Source organism: Mustela lutreola, chromosome 7 (assembly GCF_030435805.1).
Source record: "Mustela lutreola isolate mMusLut2 chromosome 7, mMusLut2.pri, whole genome shotgun sequence".
Lineage (NCBI taxonomy): Eukaryota > Metazoa > Chordata > Mammalia > Carnivora > Mustelidae > Mustela > Mustela lutreola.
Window position 1 is genome coordinate 52,218,937 of NC_081296.1, and position 19,337 is coordinate 52,238,273.

Below are 19,337 nucleotides of genomic sequence, written 5' to 3' on the forward strand. Positions count from 1 at the left end.
AGGAATCTGGGTTTAGGGCAGGCTCTTCTTTGACTTGAGATGACCATCCTTCCTATGAACCCCGGGGGAGCGCAGAAAACGGATGTGCAAAGAGAAACTAGGGGGTCCTGAAGAGAGTAGAGACCACACAGTGAGAGTGAGAGAGACCGAGACAGAGAGAGATTGAGAAACTGACCAGAGAGAGGGACCTGGAAAGTAGAGAGAGAAACAAACAGTCTGAGAAAAAGAACATGTACGGCAGGAATGAGTTAGAGATTGAGAGAAAGCAAAAATTCCTGAGAGAGAATAAGAGTGCACAGCCAAAGAGTGATGGCCTGGATTCGGATGGCTTTGCAGTTCTGGTTTCCATCCTTCCAGAGGTCTGCTGGCATGGCAGCCTCTGGTACTTGTAACCAAAAGCCTTCAGTGCAGTTCTACCTCTGCTCCTTAGCTCTAGCTATCCCTTTGCCTGAAACTCCACCTGTTCCTGTACGGCCTCCGACTTGGCTTAAGTCCTCTCAGTCTTTCAAATGTCACATCTTGGTGACATTTTCCTCTATCAGCTCAGCTGCTAAAGCTCTCCAGACTCTAGAGAGCATTCTGCCTGGAAAACATCCATGCTTGGAAACCGAAGCGGCCGGATGGGCCCCTCTGTCTGCCTGTGCCCTTTCTCCATGATGGACACAAAGTGTCCATCCTTGTACAGTTCACTCTCAGTAACTGGCTGATCAGCCAGTGTACAGCAGGCTGAGACTGAAACCCCAGGGCTTTTCTAAAATGAATGTTCTGTCCACCTAGTGTGAGAGTCTCCACAAAGGAAGGGAACACCCAGTGAATCACCAGCAGTTTGGTAAAGTAAAGGCATCCTGGGAACTGTGTTCTTAGCCTCACCCAAAATCATGGAAAAGACGTTAGAGATGGTTTAGATTCTAATCAAGACTAACTCCTTCATTTTAAAAAATATTTATTCATTCATTTGTTTTTAAGATAGAATGGGCATATAACATCATATTAGTTTTAAGTCTACAACCAACTCTTTCATTTGTAGATGAGGAAAATGAGGTCCTGGAGAAACCGACTTGACCAAAATCACACTGCTAGCAGGGAACACCTCTGTCTTTGGAAGCAAGATGCTTAGAGATTAAGAAACATGAGTTCAACTTGATAGTGTTTCCTCATCTGAGAGAGATGTATCTTCCACCCCTGCCAGCCTCTACCCCTGGTTTTGCATAAGCTGTTTCTGCTTGTGCCCTTGTGCCTGATAGCTGGCACAACTGAAGGCACAACTTCAGCAAACCAGCTCCTAGCTGTGATTCACATTAGATGTCGTCTCCTCCAGGAAACCTTCTCTGACCACCATCCCTTCCAAATCTGGTGCCACTGTGTGTACTATATTTTATATACGCATAAAGGCCACTCTACTTGCACACTTGCCTTGGCAGAGAGTATTAGGCGCTCCATAAATATTTGGTGAGTGAAGAAAAACATCAGGTACCAGATGAGGCCTGCTGGAGTCCATTGATTCAGTCCCTCGGTGGACAACAGAAAGGGAAGAGGCACAGAGTGAGAGAACCAATCAGCCCACTTTTCCAGCACCCTCTCTTTGCGAGTTTGAAGGGAACTGGGTGGTCAGGTTGAAGCACCACAAACTGGCTCCTGAAGCAGGGAGGCATCTGTGCTGCGGAGAGCCGAACACTTGACCCCTTGGCAGGAGCATCAGGCTCCCCAAATAGTCTGTAATGGCCGCTTCCCAGAAAGTGTTGTTGGAAATGGGTCAAGGAGCAATCCCAGGGCCACTAGGCCCTAGGCCTGACTTCACTCAGTTTCTCAGAGGTCATGAGGATAGGGTGCTCAGCCAGAAAAATTTCTAATGGATTATGAACCAAACCCCTGGGAGCTGGGCAGATGCTGACCCAAGAGCATAAAATCTAGTCCAGGCCAGAGGTGGCCAAAAGGAGCTGCAACTGGGCCAGCCAGGAGATCAAGGAAAGCTTTCTGTCCTGATTATGAACAATGTCCTCTCCTCCCCGAGTCTCCTTGACCTCTTTTCTGAGAGATTCTGGAGGGGTTGGGAGAGGGCAGTCTGCATCTCACCCAACATTACACTCCACCACCCTGATTCTAAATGCCTCCAAGATTATTCTGGCCTCAACCACTGGCCTCTGATTTACTATTTTATTTATTATTATTATTATTTTTTAAAGATTTTATTTATTTGACAGAGAGAGACACATGAGAAAGGGAACACCAGCAGGGGGAGTAGGAGAGGGAGAACCAGGCTTCCCACTGAGCAGGGAGCCTGATGTGGGGCTTGATATGCGGCTAGATCCCAGGACCCTGGCATCATGACCTGAGCCGAAGGCAGATGCCTAATGACTGAACCACCCAGGCACCCCTGATTTACTATTTTAAACCAGATACTTTTTCCAAAAACAAAGCCCTGTCCATTTGGACCAATTGTTTTACTCAAGGGACAGGGGCTATTATACACAGCAGAGATCTGGTATCTGGAAAAGCTAGGTGTCTTTAGAAGAGCTTGGAATAAAATTAAAAAGAAAAAAAGCCCATCATTTCTGAGTGAGGTCAGCCAGCACAGCTGGAAAAAGCAGCAGGCAGTGGGGGGGTTGCTGAAGGAGCACTTGGCCAGCTTACCTGATCCTGGGCCAAGCCATTGTATAAGCTCCTCAGTATTGGAAAGAAAGAAAGAAAAAAAAAAAATGGGACATGTTTTTAGCTTTGCTCAGGAGCCCAGAACATACTCACAACTCCAGGAATCTCTGCTCTTCTCTGCAAGTGGAAAATATGATCCATGAGAACAAACTTGATCACTGACTGGAGTGTTGCCTAGTTACTCAACCCTGTAACTGGCTGGGGGCGGGGTGGGGGTGGTGGTGGAGGGGGTGGCGGTGTGGAACTGTGCCTCATGCCACCTTGTGACCACTGTCCAGAATCTCTGTCCCTCTGAGCACCTGGCTCTCTTTATTGGTTAAGAGACAGGACAGGGGCCTCAGAAACGAGTATAAAATGCGCATTTATTGACATCTGCTCTGGAATACACTGGGCTTTTAGGAAGAACAAAAGTAAATGTAAAGGGAAATGCACTAATATAATTAACAACCTATTGCAGTTGTAGGTGTGAAGTGTTCTTTCCAGACTTGGAAGAGGAACTACGATTACCCTATATTCAACAGCTTAACACGGAATGTATACTAGAGTTCCAAACTCAGCAAAGAAATAAATAAGTTATTTACATTTCAAGTAAAAAATTGTAGTTTATTCCTTTATTTCACCACGATTTATATGTGTGAACTGTGATAGAGGCCTTGCTGACATCTTGTAGACCAAGGCCAAGAAATATGCCTTATTATTGGTTATTTGGTCTTTATCATCAGATTATCATTATCATAGAGGTGAGCGAAACACTGCAAAAAAAGAAGGAAGTACATTTTCGTTGTTGGCCACAGACTTTACCAATGGCCAATTTCTTGTGTTTCTTTTAAAGAACAGGACAAAAAGACTTTATTTTGACATTGGGTGGGGGCGCTAGGTGCCAATCAGTATCATGGGATAAAGACAGTAAATAAAGGCATGAAGAAACAAACAAGCAAACTTCCCCAGAACAGGTGTGCTTAAATTAACCAAGTGACAGTTTGTGCATCAGTCTCACAATGGCTGTTGCATGAGGTGGGGGAAGAAAAGTACCACGAGACTTAGTTGTTCCGAGGCTGCGAAGCGAGCCCTAGAAACCTCGGAGAGGCCACTGCTTCGCGCCTGCGCTGGCCACGCCTACTAGCCCGCTGCTGTCTCCGCGAGGGCATTCTTCCTCTGCCACTGTTTGTGGCAGGGGGCCGGGCAGAGGGGCTTTGGAGGTACTGGAAGGCACTCTGGCGGCCCACCTGCCTCTCTACGCAGTTAAAGGTCAGGGCCACTCCCACGTTGCTCTTCATGACTCTGGAGGAGCCATCAGATGTGCCATCAAAGCACCGGCCAAGAGCAATCTCCTTGGCCACACGAGGGTCCTGGTCAGTGACGGTATAGATACCATAGTTGTGGCCCAGTGGATCCAGGGGTGCCAGCATGGTGTACTCGCTGGTGTCATTATTGACTGCTAGTGGTAGGTGGTTGACCAGGTACTCATGAAGCATGGAGTTAACGCTGGCTCGATGGCAGCTGCCCTGAGGGATGACCTTCACCAGTGTGCGGTCCACACGGTCCTGGTCATAGAGCATCCCACTGCACTTGAACTCTAAACAGGCAGATGAGACATTGGGCTGGTCCCTGTCCCGTGTGCTTTTCACATCCCGGATTCCATACAACTTCCCCACTGTCCGCCGGTGGGTGCCCCCCATGTTGCGGGATCGTACATTCACCTCCACTGGCCCCACAATCTTCACCTTGATGTAGCAGGCCCTGAACTCCATTGGCTTGGGCCACCATGCCAGGTAGTCTTCAGTCCAGCTCATAGGGTCATCCTCATTGAAGGGTACAGTATTGTAGTCATACCGATCTCCCTCAATCTGGTAGAACCGGAAGTGGGCTGCACTGGGTGGGGCCTCCTCACATGCCCGGAGGTTCTCAAAGGCATAGATGGGCCCATTGCTCTCCTCGGCTGAATTGGGCCGTGGCTTGGCCATGCTAATCTGGAAAGCTGTCTTCTTCACCCGTGGGTCCTCATGATCTGTCCGACGGTATTTGAGCTTATTGAGATAGGGCTGTGGGACACCAATTGCATTTGGGTTGAATTTAGGAAAAGACTGTACTGCTTCCAGTTCTTCCCCAGCTAGGCTTGCCAAGACATAGGCAGAATATGCATCAGGGGACTCGTCATCGCAGAAGGCAGGGACACAAGCCCCATTGGGGCCCGTGATGACACTGTCAAAGCGGCCCCAGGCCCTGGGGTTGGATGAGAAGCCAGTCCTGGGCTCCAGGTTGATCACAGAGACCACAACCCCCTGGATCTGCTCACTGGGCAAGAACCTCTCACTCCGGTAGGCCCTAACCTTGATAAAGCACCTCCTGCTTTCTGGGACATCCAAATTAAAGAGCCTCCTTTCACGGATCTCCATGTTGCCTACCAGGAAGGTTCTCGCTTCCCTTTTGCCCCGCCTTTGGCTTTCAAATTTGAAGTCACCTTCCTCCTCCCACAACCCTGTGTCTGGGTTGAGTGACCAGAGTTTCATTGTGGGCACATGCTCTGGCATCTTGACCTGGGTCGAGTCAAGGTGGACCTTCACCTTGCCAACATTAAGTGACTCTGAGGTGGCCTCGTCTGTGAAGTCCACAGAGAACATGCCATATGTCCGAAGGGGGAAGGTGTCTCCTTCATCACTGATGAAGTTCAGGTCACTCTGGGCAGCTGTGGCTGTGGAAATATTACGGGGATCCAGGAAGGTCACACTGGCCTTTACTTTTCCTGTGTAGGGCTCCCCATTCTGCCTGTAGAAGCTCTTGGATGGGATCTCCAGCTCAGCCATAGGGTCTTCTCCAGCCACCTCCCCAAGGGGGATAATGTTGGTGTCCATGGCCTCCAACGTGATGGGCTCTTTCTTCCGAAGCATTTTGATCTCATGGAACACTGCACTCCCCTTCTTGTTGAAGGGCAGCACTTTAGTGGTATTGACGAACTTCTGCAATCTGTCCACAAATGTGAGCACCAGCCTCTCTGTGTCCTGGGGAACATGGAGGGTGAAAGTGCCTTTGTAGCCAGTCATGCTCACACGGTTGCCCCCCAGGTACACGTGACCAAAGCGCATGGGTTCCCCATTGTCAGCAGCACTGACGCGGCCACGCACAATACTCCGGGTCTCTGTACACCGCTGGCAGCTGCACTCCATGGCCACCTTGGTGGGCAGCGTGTACCCACTGCACTGGATCTCCCTTTCCTCTGTTTTGGAGATGCCACAGCAGTGCTCCACGGCATCCCGGCACCTAATCCCGTTATCCTGCTGCCCTGCACAGGTCTTGACAGGGCAATGGCCCACGTCATAGTAAAAAGAGTTGGTGGCATTCTGGAAGCAATCATGGGGCAGCCGGATAAGGTAGCTCTCAGGGGTTGGATTGCAAGGAGTCTCATCAGTGGCTGTGGAGGGAATGGTATGCATATTAAAAGAAAGTTCGTGTCCTGCGCAAAGTGTACCCTTATCTCACCTCTCTGTGGGGCTTTATGGTTTTCAAAGTACTTGCATCTCCATGATCCTGATTCTCACAGAACTCTTCTGAGAGAGATGGAATAACCATCATTTTTTTAATCATTTCTTTTAAAAGATTTTATTTATTTATTTGTCAGAGAGAGAGAGTACAAGTGGGGAGAAGCAGGCAGAGGGAGAAGCAAGCTTCCCACTGAGCAAAGAGCCTGACTCGGGACTCAAACCCAGGACTCTGGGATCATGACCCGAGCTGAAGGCAGATGCTTAACTGACTGAGCCACCCAGGTGTCCCTAGAATTGAATAGCCATTATTAATCCATATGTGGATCCATATGTATGTATGGATCATACATCCATAATGTATGTATATATATACATACATACATATATGGAAACAGAGTTGGTTACTGAGACCATCAGAGTCATGGTTCTTGATAGAGGGGTATGGAAAATTTGTGAGAGTGTTTTGAGTTACCACTAAAATTGAGAGTGCTACTGGCATGTAGTGGGCAGGGTGGGGGATGGGCATTGCCACTCTGTGTCTTGCAATGGCCTAGCACTGCTCAGCATGAAGAATTTGTCTGTATGAAGTTCACGTATCCCAGCAGACACATTCATATACGTGGAAAACCTGTTTAAAATGATCATAGCCTACTATTTTTTCTGTGGCTTTAACCATACGTTGAATTTTTAAAGAATGCAACTGCCTTATAAATCAAGTTAAGATTGTACTTGGTTTAGCTTGGAACTATACCCAGAATTGTTCCTTATCTCAAGAAAACTGCCTACCTGCCCCAATATTAACCAAGGAATGTGAACCACCAAAATGATACCCCTGTATTCATCAGGATTTGTAGCTGTTGCATTCGTGGTGACTGGATTTAAGTGCAAGTATCTGACCTCTTTGGTTAGCCTTTTCATGTTGCTATGCCAAAAAAACATTTATACATCGGAATATATACACTGTTTTGAATAAGAGTCATTTTCTTTTTCCTTGATGTTATAGTTTAGGCCACATGCACACGTATTTAGAAATTATATGTACTTATCATCTACCAGTTTGACTTCAGAATGATAAGGTGATGTTAAAGATAACTGTTACAGGTGGGAGCAGTGGTTTTATGGATTGGGAACCACTGTCAAGGGAGCTTAACATCTCTGCAGTGGTCCTAGTGCCTTGTGTCCTGTCTGCCCTGAGGTTTGGTGTTCGGCATTCTCGGAGTCTGTGAAATATTCCAGAATGCTTCCAATACATTTTCTCTCTCTTGCCTTTTGTTTAGTTTTGTTTAGACCAATTATTATTATTATTGTTATTTTATTTGAGAGAGAGAGAGCGAGCAGGGAGCCAGAAGTGTGGGCTCCATCTCAGGACCCGAGGATCATGACCTGAGTGGAAGGCAGATGCCCAACCGACTGAACCATCCAGATGCCCCTAGGCCAATTATTAAGATCTCCTCCTCCCTGCCCTTCCACCCCACACATTGCAAGTATATGTTCCTGATTGGTCTTGGCCTCCAGTCTTTCCCCTTCCAGATCACTTCCTTTTTTTTTTTTTTTTTTTAAGATTTTATTTATTTATTTGACAGACAGCAATCACAAGTAGGCAGAGAGGCAGGCAGAGAGAGAGGAAGAAGCAGGCTCCCTGCTGAGCAGAGAGCCCAATGTGGGGCTCGATCCCAGGACCCTGGGATCATGACCTGAGCTGAAGGCAGAGGCTTTAACCCACTGAGCCACCCAGGTGCCCCTCCAGATCACTGCTTAAAGCCAGCTCTAATCAGGTCCCCTTTTCCTGTAAACCTTTGCTCATGTGGGCCCTCGATCTAGAATGCCCCCACCTCCATACACACAGTACTTGGCCATTATTCAAGACCAGAGGTTCACAACATGGGCTGCAAATTAGAATCACCAGGAGGAGATTTTAATCTGTGCATGCCTAGACTGTGTCCCAAACCCATGACATCATATTCTGGAGGTAAGACCCAGTCATCAGTATTTTAAAAATTCAGCAGGTGATCCCAATGAGTAGCCAAGGCTGTGACCCACTATTTAAACTCCAGCTGAGGGATGCCTGGGTGGCTCAGTTGGTTAAGCAGCTGCCTTCAGCTCAGGTCATGATCCCAGCATTCTGGGATCAAGTCCCACATCAGGCTCCTTGCTTGCCAGGGAACCTGCTTCTCCCTCTGCCTCTGCCTGCCATTCTGTCTGCCTGTGGTTGCTCTTTCTCTCTCTCTGTCTGACAAAATAAATAAATAAAATCTTTGGAAAAACAAACAAACAAACAAACAAACTCCAGCTGAAAAGCTGACCCCTCAAGCAGTCCTCCATGGTTGCTCACACTGAAAGGTCTTTGTGTCTCATCTTATCTCCTGTTTCAGTGCATTTTTCTATCTTTACTTATTTGTCTCTTATTTCTATTTCTTCATCTCTCCCTGGACTGGCAGCTCTGTGAGGGTAGGATTTAGGACTGAGATCTTTGTGTCTTAGAGGGTACAGCACTGTGTACAGCACAGAAAAGCCCGAGCTATTACTGCCCAGATATGGCCACTGGGGTGCTTCCCCCACCCTGTGGCCCTGTGGCAGACTTGGGGACACTGACAGGCTTACCTATGACAGTCAACTGGGCCACCTGCGACTTCACAGCCCCCGAGTCACTCTGGGCCTTGCAGAAGTACTCTCCAGCCTGGTCCTGTCGCAGGTTCCTCAGCACTAGCTTGCTCTCATGCTTGTAGAGGGAGGGGTCCAGCAGTGTGTCATTGTGGTACCTGCAAGGAATGGAGGGACAGAGGCTGAGGGGATGATGGGAGGGCAGGTACCCGTGGGGAGGAGGCCAGGAGCAAGCCGCTGGAGAGGCAGATGATGCCTGGGGCCCTGCAGATGCCAATATCACTTGTGACTCAGCTCATCCAAGAGCACTGCTGACCAAGGACTCAAGGGATTTCATTCTGAGTCCCTGCCTCACTACTACCCAGCTATTGGTCCTTAGACAAATCCTCTCACCTCCCTGAGCTTTAGCTTCCTGGTCTATGTTTCCCTCGCTGACTTCATAGAATTACTGGGAGCATCAGACAAGATAATGGCTGTAAATTATCTGTGAAGGATAAAAAAGGACTCACAGTCCTGGGGGACTCTGACCTTGTGTGTGTTTTGCTAGGGAATCTTGTTGTGTGTCCCAAGAATATCCAAGCCAGGACCCTGAGACCAGAGCTGCTCTGTGGAGACCCCAGCTTCAAGAGGTTAATGACAGAGTTGGTGGTCTGGGTGGCCTTGACCCCACTGGCACCCACTTTTAAATGCCAACTCATGAGTTCTGTGCCAGAGCCTTACTAATAACTTATCCTGTTGGTTATTGTTATGATTAATACTAAGCCCACACCCCTGTAGAGAACCTATCAAACTCAACACCCAAAGAACAAATAATCCAATCAAGAAATGGGCAGAAGACATGAACAGACATTTCTGCAAAGAAGGCATCCAAATGGCCTAAAGACGCATGAAAAAGTGCTCTGCATCACTCGGCATCAGGGAAATACAAATCAAAATCACAGTGAGATACCACCTCACACCAGTCAGGAAGGCTAAAATGAACAAGTCAGGAAATGACAGATGTTGGCAAGGATGCAGAAAGAGAGGGGAACCCTCCTACGCTATTGGTAGGAATGCAAGCTGGTGCAGCCACTCTGGAAAACAGTGTGGAGATTCCTCAGAAGGTTGAAAATAGAGCTACCCTATGACGCAGCAATTGCACTACTGGGTATTTACCCCAAAGATACAAATGTAGTGATCTGAAGGGGCACTTACACCCCAATGTTTATAGCAGCAATGTCCACAATAGCCAAACTATGGAAAGAGCCTAGATGTCCATCAACAGATGAATGGATAAAGATGTGGAATAATTATACAATGGAATATTATGTTGCCATAAAAAAAAAACCCTGATAACTTGCATTTGCAACAATGGAACTAGAGGGCATTATGCTGAGTGAAATAAGTCAATCAGAGAAAGACAACTATCATATGATCTCACCAATATGAGGAATTTGAGAAACAAGACAGAGGATGCTAGGGGAAGGGAGCGAAAAATGAAACAAGATGAAACCAGTGAGGGAGACAAGCCATAAGAGGCTCCTAATCTCAGGAAACAAACTGAGGGTTGCTGGAGTGGAGGGGGGTTAGAGGGATGGGGTGACTGGGTAATGGACACTGGCGAGGGTATGTATTGTGATAAGTGCTGTGAATTGTGTAAGACTCATGAATCACAGACCTATACTCCTGAAACAAATAATACATTATATGATAATAAAATATAATAATAATAATAATAAGTCCAGACTCATTGAAAGAAAGGTCCGGTTTCAAAGAAGACTTGGCAAAGAAACTGGCAGAACACTCACCAGAAATACTTGTCTGGACTGGGCTTCCCTATGGCCTTACAGCACAGGGACACACTCTGCCCAGCTCTCCGTGCTTTTGTCTCTGGGTTCATCACGATGTATGGAGTCTCTGGGACAGGAGATAAGAAAAGGTGATTTGGTTTTTTCTTTGTGGCAGACTGTCTAGAGCCTTGCTCCCTCAAGTTCTTTGTCATGCATTAAAATTGTATGACCTTACATGTACTCCCACCCCTAGCTCCTCCTCTAAGGGAAGTGGTCCAGAATGGAGTCCACCCACTCCACACCCTCCGCCTAGAATCAGCTTCGGTGGCCTCTCAGGCAGCCTTTGGGTGGGGCAGTAGAGAACCAAGGGGCCCTTGTGCAAGCCAAGATTCCTGAGCACTGCCATTAGGACAGAGCTGGCTGTTTTGAGTAGAACAATACTCACATTCCGCTGCTTCCAGCAGAATATGCCGGCCACTCTGCACCATTTCTGGTTTCCCCCAGCCTCTTTCTCTCTATAATCTCTATAATTGACTATTTTAGATAAGGTGGTCAGGGAAAAATTCATACATTTGAGAGAACAAGTCGTGTCAATAATATGTAGGAAGAACACTCCAAGCAGAGCATATGGCAAGTGCAAAGGCCTGAGGCAGAAGTGTGTCTGCATGTTTGAGGAACAGCTAGGAGGCTATTCTGACTGGAATAGAGTGACTCAGTGGGGTGGAAGGGAGAGTAATGGGAGAGGAGAACAGAGAAGTAATGGGCAAGCCAGATGATGTAGAGCTTTGTGGGTCGTGGTAAAGATCCGGGAATTTACTCTGTAAACTGGGAAGCCAGCTCTTAGCACTATGATCCCTTTATTTAAAAGTCCAGCCTTCCTGTCCAGCCCTACCCCAGAGAACAGTACCTGCCCTCATGAACTCCGCATTGACAGTGGCTGCCTTTAGGTTAGTCTTGGGCATTGTGAGCATGATAGGGGCAAACTTGGCCTTTGTGATCTTCAGAATGCTTTTGCCATCAGGGCACAAGCCAGGGACCCGGAACCTCCCACTGCTGTCTGTCTTGGTCAGTGGCTTAGGCTTCTTGGTCAGCAGGTAGACGGTGGCTCCTGAGGCTGGGGCACCCCCAGGGAGGGAGACAGCTCCGTGTAGCATGAAGTCCTGGCACATGCATGCATCGCAGTCAGCATTCACCTGGCCCATGGGGCAGGTCAGGTCACAGGCTGTGGAAGAAGGGGACACATCAGGAGGGCTTATATGGATTCTGGCTCTCCTTCAGGCATCTCTCAGCCTGTGGACTCACTTATGCTTCCCCTCCCGCTTAGGTCTGTGTTACCTTTCCTTATCAGCCTGCTTGACTAATTCCTCCTCATTCTTCCAGACAGCCCAGGACACTTCTTCCAGGAAGCCACCCTTGATTCTCCTAAGTTATTATTGACCCTGCTCTGTGCTCCCACATTATCCTCTACATTCCCCATCAGAGCACATAACAGATACTCATTTAATACTTGGTGAATGAAAGAATGAGTGAATCAGTCTGTCTGACCCTCTGTTCTATTCCTCTAGGTTGCTTCAACTCAGTCACATGCCTTCCCAGTACCAGGAGCAAGAGAAGCACCTGTACAGGCCTCGTCCATGCAGAGGCGACCCTCCTCAGAGGCCTCATCGCACAGTGACACCGTCTCGGCTAAGCAAGTACGTGTTCGGGTCTGGACTCCAGTGTGACCACAAGCAGCAGAACACTTGCTCCAGGAAGACCATGGGCTCCAGATGCGCTCTGTGTCTCGGCGCAGGGACCCTGCAAGAGGATCGACAGATGGCCTGACTTGCCTCCAGAGGGGACTCTGTCAGGAAATCTGCCTCTGAGGCTGTTTTATGTCAGAAAGACAGGGTTTCTGTTCATGTCATAGATGGCACTGATATTTATATTTACTGCAATGAGTTTTCCAACGGAGGGAAGTCAAGAGTCCTGAGGAAGTGGTGTCTCTAATTTGCACAAAGGTACCATTTGGGCCAGGGGTGGCTCTGAGAGGGACTTGTTGATGAAGCACTGGGACCTGGATATGCTGTCTTAAGATGTGCAGGGATAGCACCATTTTCCCTCTCATCATTGTGGAAATAGTCATACATTCCTATGAAAGGGCTCCCTCCTGGTCAGGGTCTGGGACTCCAGTGACTCAGACCTCACACTCTCCCCCTCACCTCTGCTCTGAGGCCTGTGTGTGGGAATGGGGTCCTCGGACATTGCCCAGCCTGAGCTCTGGGTGGCCGCCACTGCCACCAGAGCCTGTGGGGCCAGGCTGTGCACACTGGCAGAGTGTCCAGCTGAGAAGTGGGCAGCCTTGTAGCGGACTCTATGTGGAGAGGGAGGGCGTCACGCATGAACTCTTGGACTCTGTAGACATAGATGTGAGTTCAAATCCCAGCTCCCCACTTAACAGCTGCAGAATTGTGAGAAATCACCTAACCTCTCCAGACCTGGAGTAACTTGTCAAAATGGAGATTAAAGAGTAATGAATATAATGACTATGTGCCAGTGTCTGGCACATAGAAACAATAATAGAAACTATCACTTAGTGAAAGTTGACTTGGGTTAAACCCTCTACATTCCTTATCGCATTTAATCCTCATAAAAGCCCACATCAAGATGTACTAATATTTACTAATATTACTAATACTTCCCCTGTTCTATTGGGAGAAACCTGAGGCTCAGAGAGCTTCAGAAAATTCACCTAAGGGGCACCTGGGTGGCTCAGTCCGTTGAGTGTCTGCCTTTGGCTCACATTGTGATCTCTGGGTCCTGAAATGAATCCCACATCAGGCTCCCTGCTCAGCAGGGAGTCTGCTTCTTCCTCTCCCTCTCCTTCTGCCCTTCCCCACCGTTCATTCTCTCTCTCTCAAATAAATAAATAAAATCTTCTAAAAAAAATGATGAAATTACATTTTTTACAAAAGAAAATAAAGAGAATTTGCTTAAGGAACACTGTTCAGATGGTAGACCCAGGATTCAAATGCAAGAAGCCCAACTCCAGAGCCTGTCGTCTTCACCTCTTTGCTGCCCACACTCAATAAACAGAAAGTCCCCATTGAGGGGTGCCTGGGTGGCTCAGTGGGTTAAAGCCTCTGCCTTCGGCTCAGGTCATGATCCCAGGTCCTGGGATCGAGCCCCGCATCGGGGTCTCTGCTCGGCAGGGAGCCTGCTTCCTCCTCTCTCTCTGCTTGCCTCTCTGCCTACTTGTGATCTCTCTCTGTCAAATAAATAAATAAAATCTTAAAAAAAGAAAGTCCCTATTGACAGAGAACACTCTTGGGAAGATCATGGCTCTCATCATAGTAATGTGTTACTCTGAGGGAGTTAAAGCCTGTGGTATGTGTGTGACATCCTGAGTTTCAGTGGCCAGATGCCCATCGTGGCCTCTCCCTGTGCCAAGGCTGTGGGAGGTAGGGGGTCCGGGTCTGTCCGGGCTTACCTGGTGGGCAGAGGAAGCGCACCGTATAATTGGAGCAGTTCTGACCAGGCTGCTGCTCCCTGTTGAGGCACCAGAAGCCCTCACGGGGACTGCCATGGACCACCTGGCCAGTGCTGCCTGCAGGCATCCAGTCGGTGGTCCGAGCCTCTAGCCGCAGGGGCCGAGCACACACCCGGTCCCCATAGTAGAAGTGAATGGCGTCCAGCCGCTCATAGTCACCCTGCCCGCCTGGGTGGTCGATGTTGAACCAGGTTGTCCACTCCCCAGGACCTGAGAGGTAGAGGCAGGTCAGAGAAAGACAGGCCCCAGAGCCTCAGGGGTGCTCCCTCCTTCCTCCCTGCTTAACTCCTGGGACTCACTTCCGATACCTCTCACCCACCAGCATTGGTCTCTGACGCTGTGGCATCTATCTCTCCAGCATCCCTCCAGCCTTTTAACCTTCTTCTGTTCCTGCCACTCCATTAAAGCTCTCAGCAGCCTGGCTGTACCATGTCAGTAACTCCCTGCCTGGTCTTTCTACTGCCAAGTTCCCGCTCTCCCCACCTCCCAGCCCTCACTGACACAGCAGTCAGGGTGAACTTTCTCCAGGTGGCTTGGACCCCACCACTCCCCAGCTTTAAATGCCTTAGCCAGGCATTCAGTGTAAGCTGGACCCTGCTCTCTCTCCATCCTCATCTCCCTCCCGCCCCCCATCTCCCACCAGCCTGTGCTCTGGTTCCAGCAAGCTCTGTAGCATTCCTGAATATGTCAGGCAGCTTCACATTCTAAGCTGTCCTATTTCCTAGGTCTGTCCGCCTGGACGGAGATGTAGGTTAAATGCTTTGTCAAAGTGGGTTTCCATGGAAACCATGACACTGTGCCCTGGCTTCCGAGATTCTCGCTGCAAGCTCAGTAAAGACCCCCTCTCTTGACCCTCCCTGCTCCAACCACAACTCACTTTCCAGAGAGTCAACAGGTTTGGCAAAGATGCTGGAGGTCCTCCTCTCAGGCTGGACTCTTCTTACCGACTGGGTGAGCATCGTCTGCCTCCCTGAGGGCAAGGAGGAGAAGTGAGAAGTCAGGACTGATAGGGATAAGGACTCAGCTGCATCCTGCTACCCCAGCCTTTCAAGATGCAGGGAAGCAGGTGATGGGGGTGGGTGGAGCAAGAGCATTGGACAAGCGTTCAAACCTCTGCTCTGCCACTATCTAGCTGTGCAACCTCATGAAGCTTTATTCTTCTGATTGCATTTCCCAAAACACAGGGCTGCATTAACCATTGCTACATCATAGGGTTCTGGTGCCTTCTCAGGGTGATGGTCAATGTAAAGAGACCCGGCATGGAGTGCAGGCTCAGCCAATGGTAGTTGTCTTACTGCTCTTGTTCTAGAAACAGATCATGAGATGCTGCTGAGCGGCCAGTGAGCTGGGGCTCCTATGATGGGATCTGGGCATGTCCTTCTTGGCAGAACGGAGCCCTATTTTCCTCATCTGTAAAATGGAGATACTAGTTCCCATCTCAGAGGGTGGCGGTCCAGTAGGCATGAGAATTTCATGAGGTGACCCAAGTAAACATCTCTGAAGTATACAGAGATTGAAAGTGTGAGATCCAGGGACACCTGGGTGGCTCAGTAGGTTAAGCCGCTGCCTTCAGCTCGGGTCATGATCTCAGGGTCCTGGGATCGAGCCCCGCATCGGGCTCTCTGCTCGGTGGGGAGCCTGCTTCCCCCTCTCTCTTTGTCTGCCTCTCCGCCTACTTGTGATCTCTCTGTCAAATAAATAAAATTAAAAAAAAAAAAGAAAGAAAGAAAGAAAGTGTGAGATCCAGAGGCTCTGCCACGTCCTGTTTGACCTTGAGCCAGATACTTGACTCATTTGACCCCTGTTCCCTCATCATAAAATGAGGACAATAATAGTTCTTGCCTCAAAGGATTTTGGAGATTAAATAAACTCATTCACAAAATCCACTCAGAGTAATGCCTAGCATGGTGCTTGCTGAATAAGTGTTAGCAACTCTGGAAGAGGGGTACAGGGTCCTTAGTCCACAAGCAACTTCCAGCCCCACCCCATCTGAGGCGGGATTGGGGGTTCCCAAGGGGGGAGGAGAAGGAGAGCCGAGAACAGACAAGCTCTGAAAAGCAATTAACTCTCGTGCAAGGAGCCAAATCAGAATTCTCTATGCTGCTTAATTGGGGTGATAGGAACTCTTTTAATCAAACTAATCTGATTTCCCCTCAGATGGCTGAATGTTAATCATCTTTACAAACAGCAGCTGTCAGGGTGGAAAGAGCAAGGTGGGAGGTGGGTGCGTGCAGGGTTTGGCAAGATGCTGAGACAGCCTTTGTTCCTTCGTGAGTACTCACAAAGGCTCAAGTGCAGGCAGCTTTACAAGGGGGTTTTGAGTGTTTTTTTGCCCTACTTGAGGAGGTAGTTAAACATCAGGAGAGGCAGAAGAGATGGAAGAGAGCATACAGGGCAGGGCTGGGAGCGCTGATGCTCAGATGCACGAGGTTATGCCCATGCACCCTACCTATTCCTTCAGGAACTCAGTGTCACCAGAGGATAGGGTCAGAGGACAAGGGGACTAGAAGAGGGTCTGGTGTCTGTGAAATTCAGCCGCACAATGAAAGTGAGCTTTAAGCTGGAAGAATTTTTATGACACTAAAACCAGAGCACACCGCAACCTGCTTCTGAGAACCCGGTGATCCCTTGTGATTCCCTTTTGCTTTGACTCCCAGGAATCCCATAGCTAAATTTAGCACCTAGAGGTGATAACCCTTTTATCCTTTTTCCTCCCTTTGAGTGATAGCTAATTCCCCTCTTCATTTAAAAGATTCTGTCCTGTGAGTTTTAATATTTGGAAACTATCTCAAATTCTCCTGGGAAACAAGCAGATATACATTATTAATAAGTCTATAAACCAGCCTGAAGTCTTAAGGCCATTGCTGAGGCCCCTAGTTGGTTCGCAGACCAGATATGACTTCTCTATGACACAGAGGCTTGGGAGGGAGCATATATTTAGCCCATACCTGACACAGAGGTGACTTCCAGGACCAGGAAGAAGAACACCCAGGCCTTGGTCCCCGCCATCTTTCCCCCAGGCCCTATGGGAAACATGGCAGGAGATGGGTGAGGGTACTTCAGATTTGGGTCCTCCTTGGAACGTAGTCTCCTGGGAAGTCGCTCAGATCCAGTGACCTGCAAAGAATCAAAGCTGATCAGGTCCCACATTTCTGTAGCATCTCTTATGGCTTGAGCAGAACTATTTCTTGACCTATCAAGGGTGGAAGGGTAGACAGAATAAAGTCTCATGGGAGGTAACACCTGCCCAAGTTGTGAATCTGGGCAGCTTAGGAGGTGCAGAGGCTCAGGAGTTCAAATAAGGCAAAGCTGGATTCAGATCCAGGCTCTAGGACCCCACATCCTGATGAGGCATAAGGGAGAGCAGGGGTGAGGAGGTACCTTGCCAGTGAGGAGGGGCTTGGGCTTACACCCAGCAGCCTCTTGAGTGACTCATGTATCACTTCCAAAACCTGGGCTTCGGGGCATGTTTTGGTGGGGCTCACACTCTTGCACCAAGGGGCTATCCGTGAATACCATGCTGCCCAGCCTTGACTGCCATGGCCCCTCGCAGGACAGGCAAGATGTGGAGGGGGCAGATGCTTCAGATGCATGATATCCATAAACACATTCCCCGATGTGCACAGCCTGCAGCTGGAACACATTTCTAACCTGTTTGTTGGGGCCTGGCGTGGAGTTACACAGCTGGGAGCTCCCTGAAGGAGAGCAGAGGGGATACACTGTGTGAAGCCAGGGGTCCCCAGTAACTGGTAAGCATGGGTTAGGGGCTGTAAGAGCCAGGAGAAGAAAGTGGGCTTGACAATAAAGGCAAAGATCCATGGGGTGTAGCCCAGGCTCTTGCTCATTTCTATCTCTCCCCAGAGCTCTGGCCAACCCAGAATCTGACCAGTTCCTGGAGATTCAAAAGTGACTCCATTCAACGTCCAAAGTCCAGGGTGTGGTGGGAAAGAGGAGATTCTTCCTTTCCAGGGGGTAAAAAGATGTAAAAGCGCTTGGCTGTCTCAGGAGAAGAACAAACCAATCCCACATTGCAGATCTTCTAGCTCTAAGCCCACTAACCTTCCCCCCAGCTCCCCCGCTCCACCACCTTCTTTTTCTCAGTCAAGGGAACAGAGGCATAGGGGTCCCCAAGGTCCCCATTGCATGTCTTACCCCAAGCTCCTGGGCTTGGAGCAGGGAGCTGAATGCTACACAGCATTCAGTCTGAGACCACTCTAAGACTGTCTGGGAGGCCAAGGTGGCCTGAGACACCTTGTGGAAAAACCATTTCCCATCTGGCAGCCCACAGAAGTTTCCTCAGCATATGCTCTGTTAGTTAGGCTCCCCATCCCACGCTCCGCAGAACTCTCGGACAAAGCAGACTGGCTGACCGCAAGAAAGCAAGCAGATGCTCAGAGGTACAGACCCTGACTGGGACCATTTGAGAGTCCCTGACCTCAGGTGAAGGAGGGGGAGGGCTTTGGACCAGTAAGGGGGAAAAGAGAGAACTTCAAAGCAAAAAGGGGGGGCTCTTCTCTGGGGGAGAAGCAGGGTGATCTGGGAAGGGCAGGAGTAGCTAAGCGGGACAGAGAAATGCAGGCATGGGGTGAGGAAAATGGGAGTGGAGCTCACCGTGTCCTGAGCGGGACTCCTCAGCTGGGGGTTTCAAGTCTTCGCCTCTCCTGTCCAGCCGCCAGGCCTTATATAGCGCAGCTGGTGGCTCAGCCCGTGGCAGTGCGCCAGGGGAAGCGCGGCGAAACCAGATCTGAGCATGGGGAAGCTCAGCCTCCCCATCCCCTCCCCACATCCCCTGGAGCTCCCAGAGGCCCGGATTTCGCTTCAGGATCCTTAGAGTGAGAGGCTGCAGGACCTGGGGAGAGGCCAGGTGGGCAGGGGCCTGGGGCTCCACAGACCGGAGCAGAGAGATACATGGAGGGTCAGGGTGGGTCTTGGGAGCAGCCCTGGGCAGGGGCCAAGGGTTAATTTACATCTGGGCAGCATTTCATTGCTTGGGGGTGGGGGTGTTGTGTGCTCTTGCTTAAGCTTTGCTTGCTGATCCCCCACATTCCCCTGACCCGCCCCTGCAGAGAAAGAACTTTGCTGGTGTTAGCACATACTTCAAACTCTCTTAGGCACACCAGTCACCTGGTCTCCCAAATGGGGGTGCCTGGTCTGAGCTGGGGAACTACTCAGCTTCTCTGGACCCGGAGGGAGCACTGGGAGAAATTTAGAAGGGAAAGGGACAAAGGAATTAGAGGACACAGGATGTCACCTGGTGAGAATAGTTCCTCCTTGCTTGTACCTACTTCCATCGGGGGCCTGTCTATGTCC

The 19,337-nt window shown here is 49.4% G+C and overlaps 1 protein-coding gene across 1 annotated transcript; it reads right to left on the reverse strand.

Annotated features, from left to right (window-relative positions):
* Positions 1 to 2,992: 2,992 nt before the first annotated feature.
* CILP (cartilage intermediate layer protein) lies at positions 2,993 to 18,965 on the reverse strand. The gene is made up of 9 exons (XM_059180815.1): positions 18,639 to 18,965; positions 16,976 to 17,144; positions 14,905 to 14,997; positions 13,968 to 14,237; positions 12,116 to 12,295; positions 11,406 to 11,720; positions 10,517 to 10,625; positions 8,730 to 8,887; positions 2,993 to 6,058 (listed from the first exon to the last, which is right to left on the reverse strand). The coding sequence occupies exons 2-9, from the start codon at positions 17,061 to 17,063 to the stop codon at positions 3,690 to 3,692; spliced, it is 3,582 nt and encodes a 1,193-aa protein (XP_059036798.1). The 5' UTR covers positions 17,064 to 17,144; positions 18,639 to 18,965; the 3' UTR covers positions 2,993 to 3,689.
* Between the last annotated feature and the right edge of the window lie 372 nt (positions 18,966 to 19,337).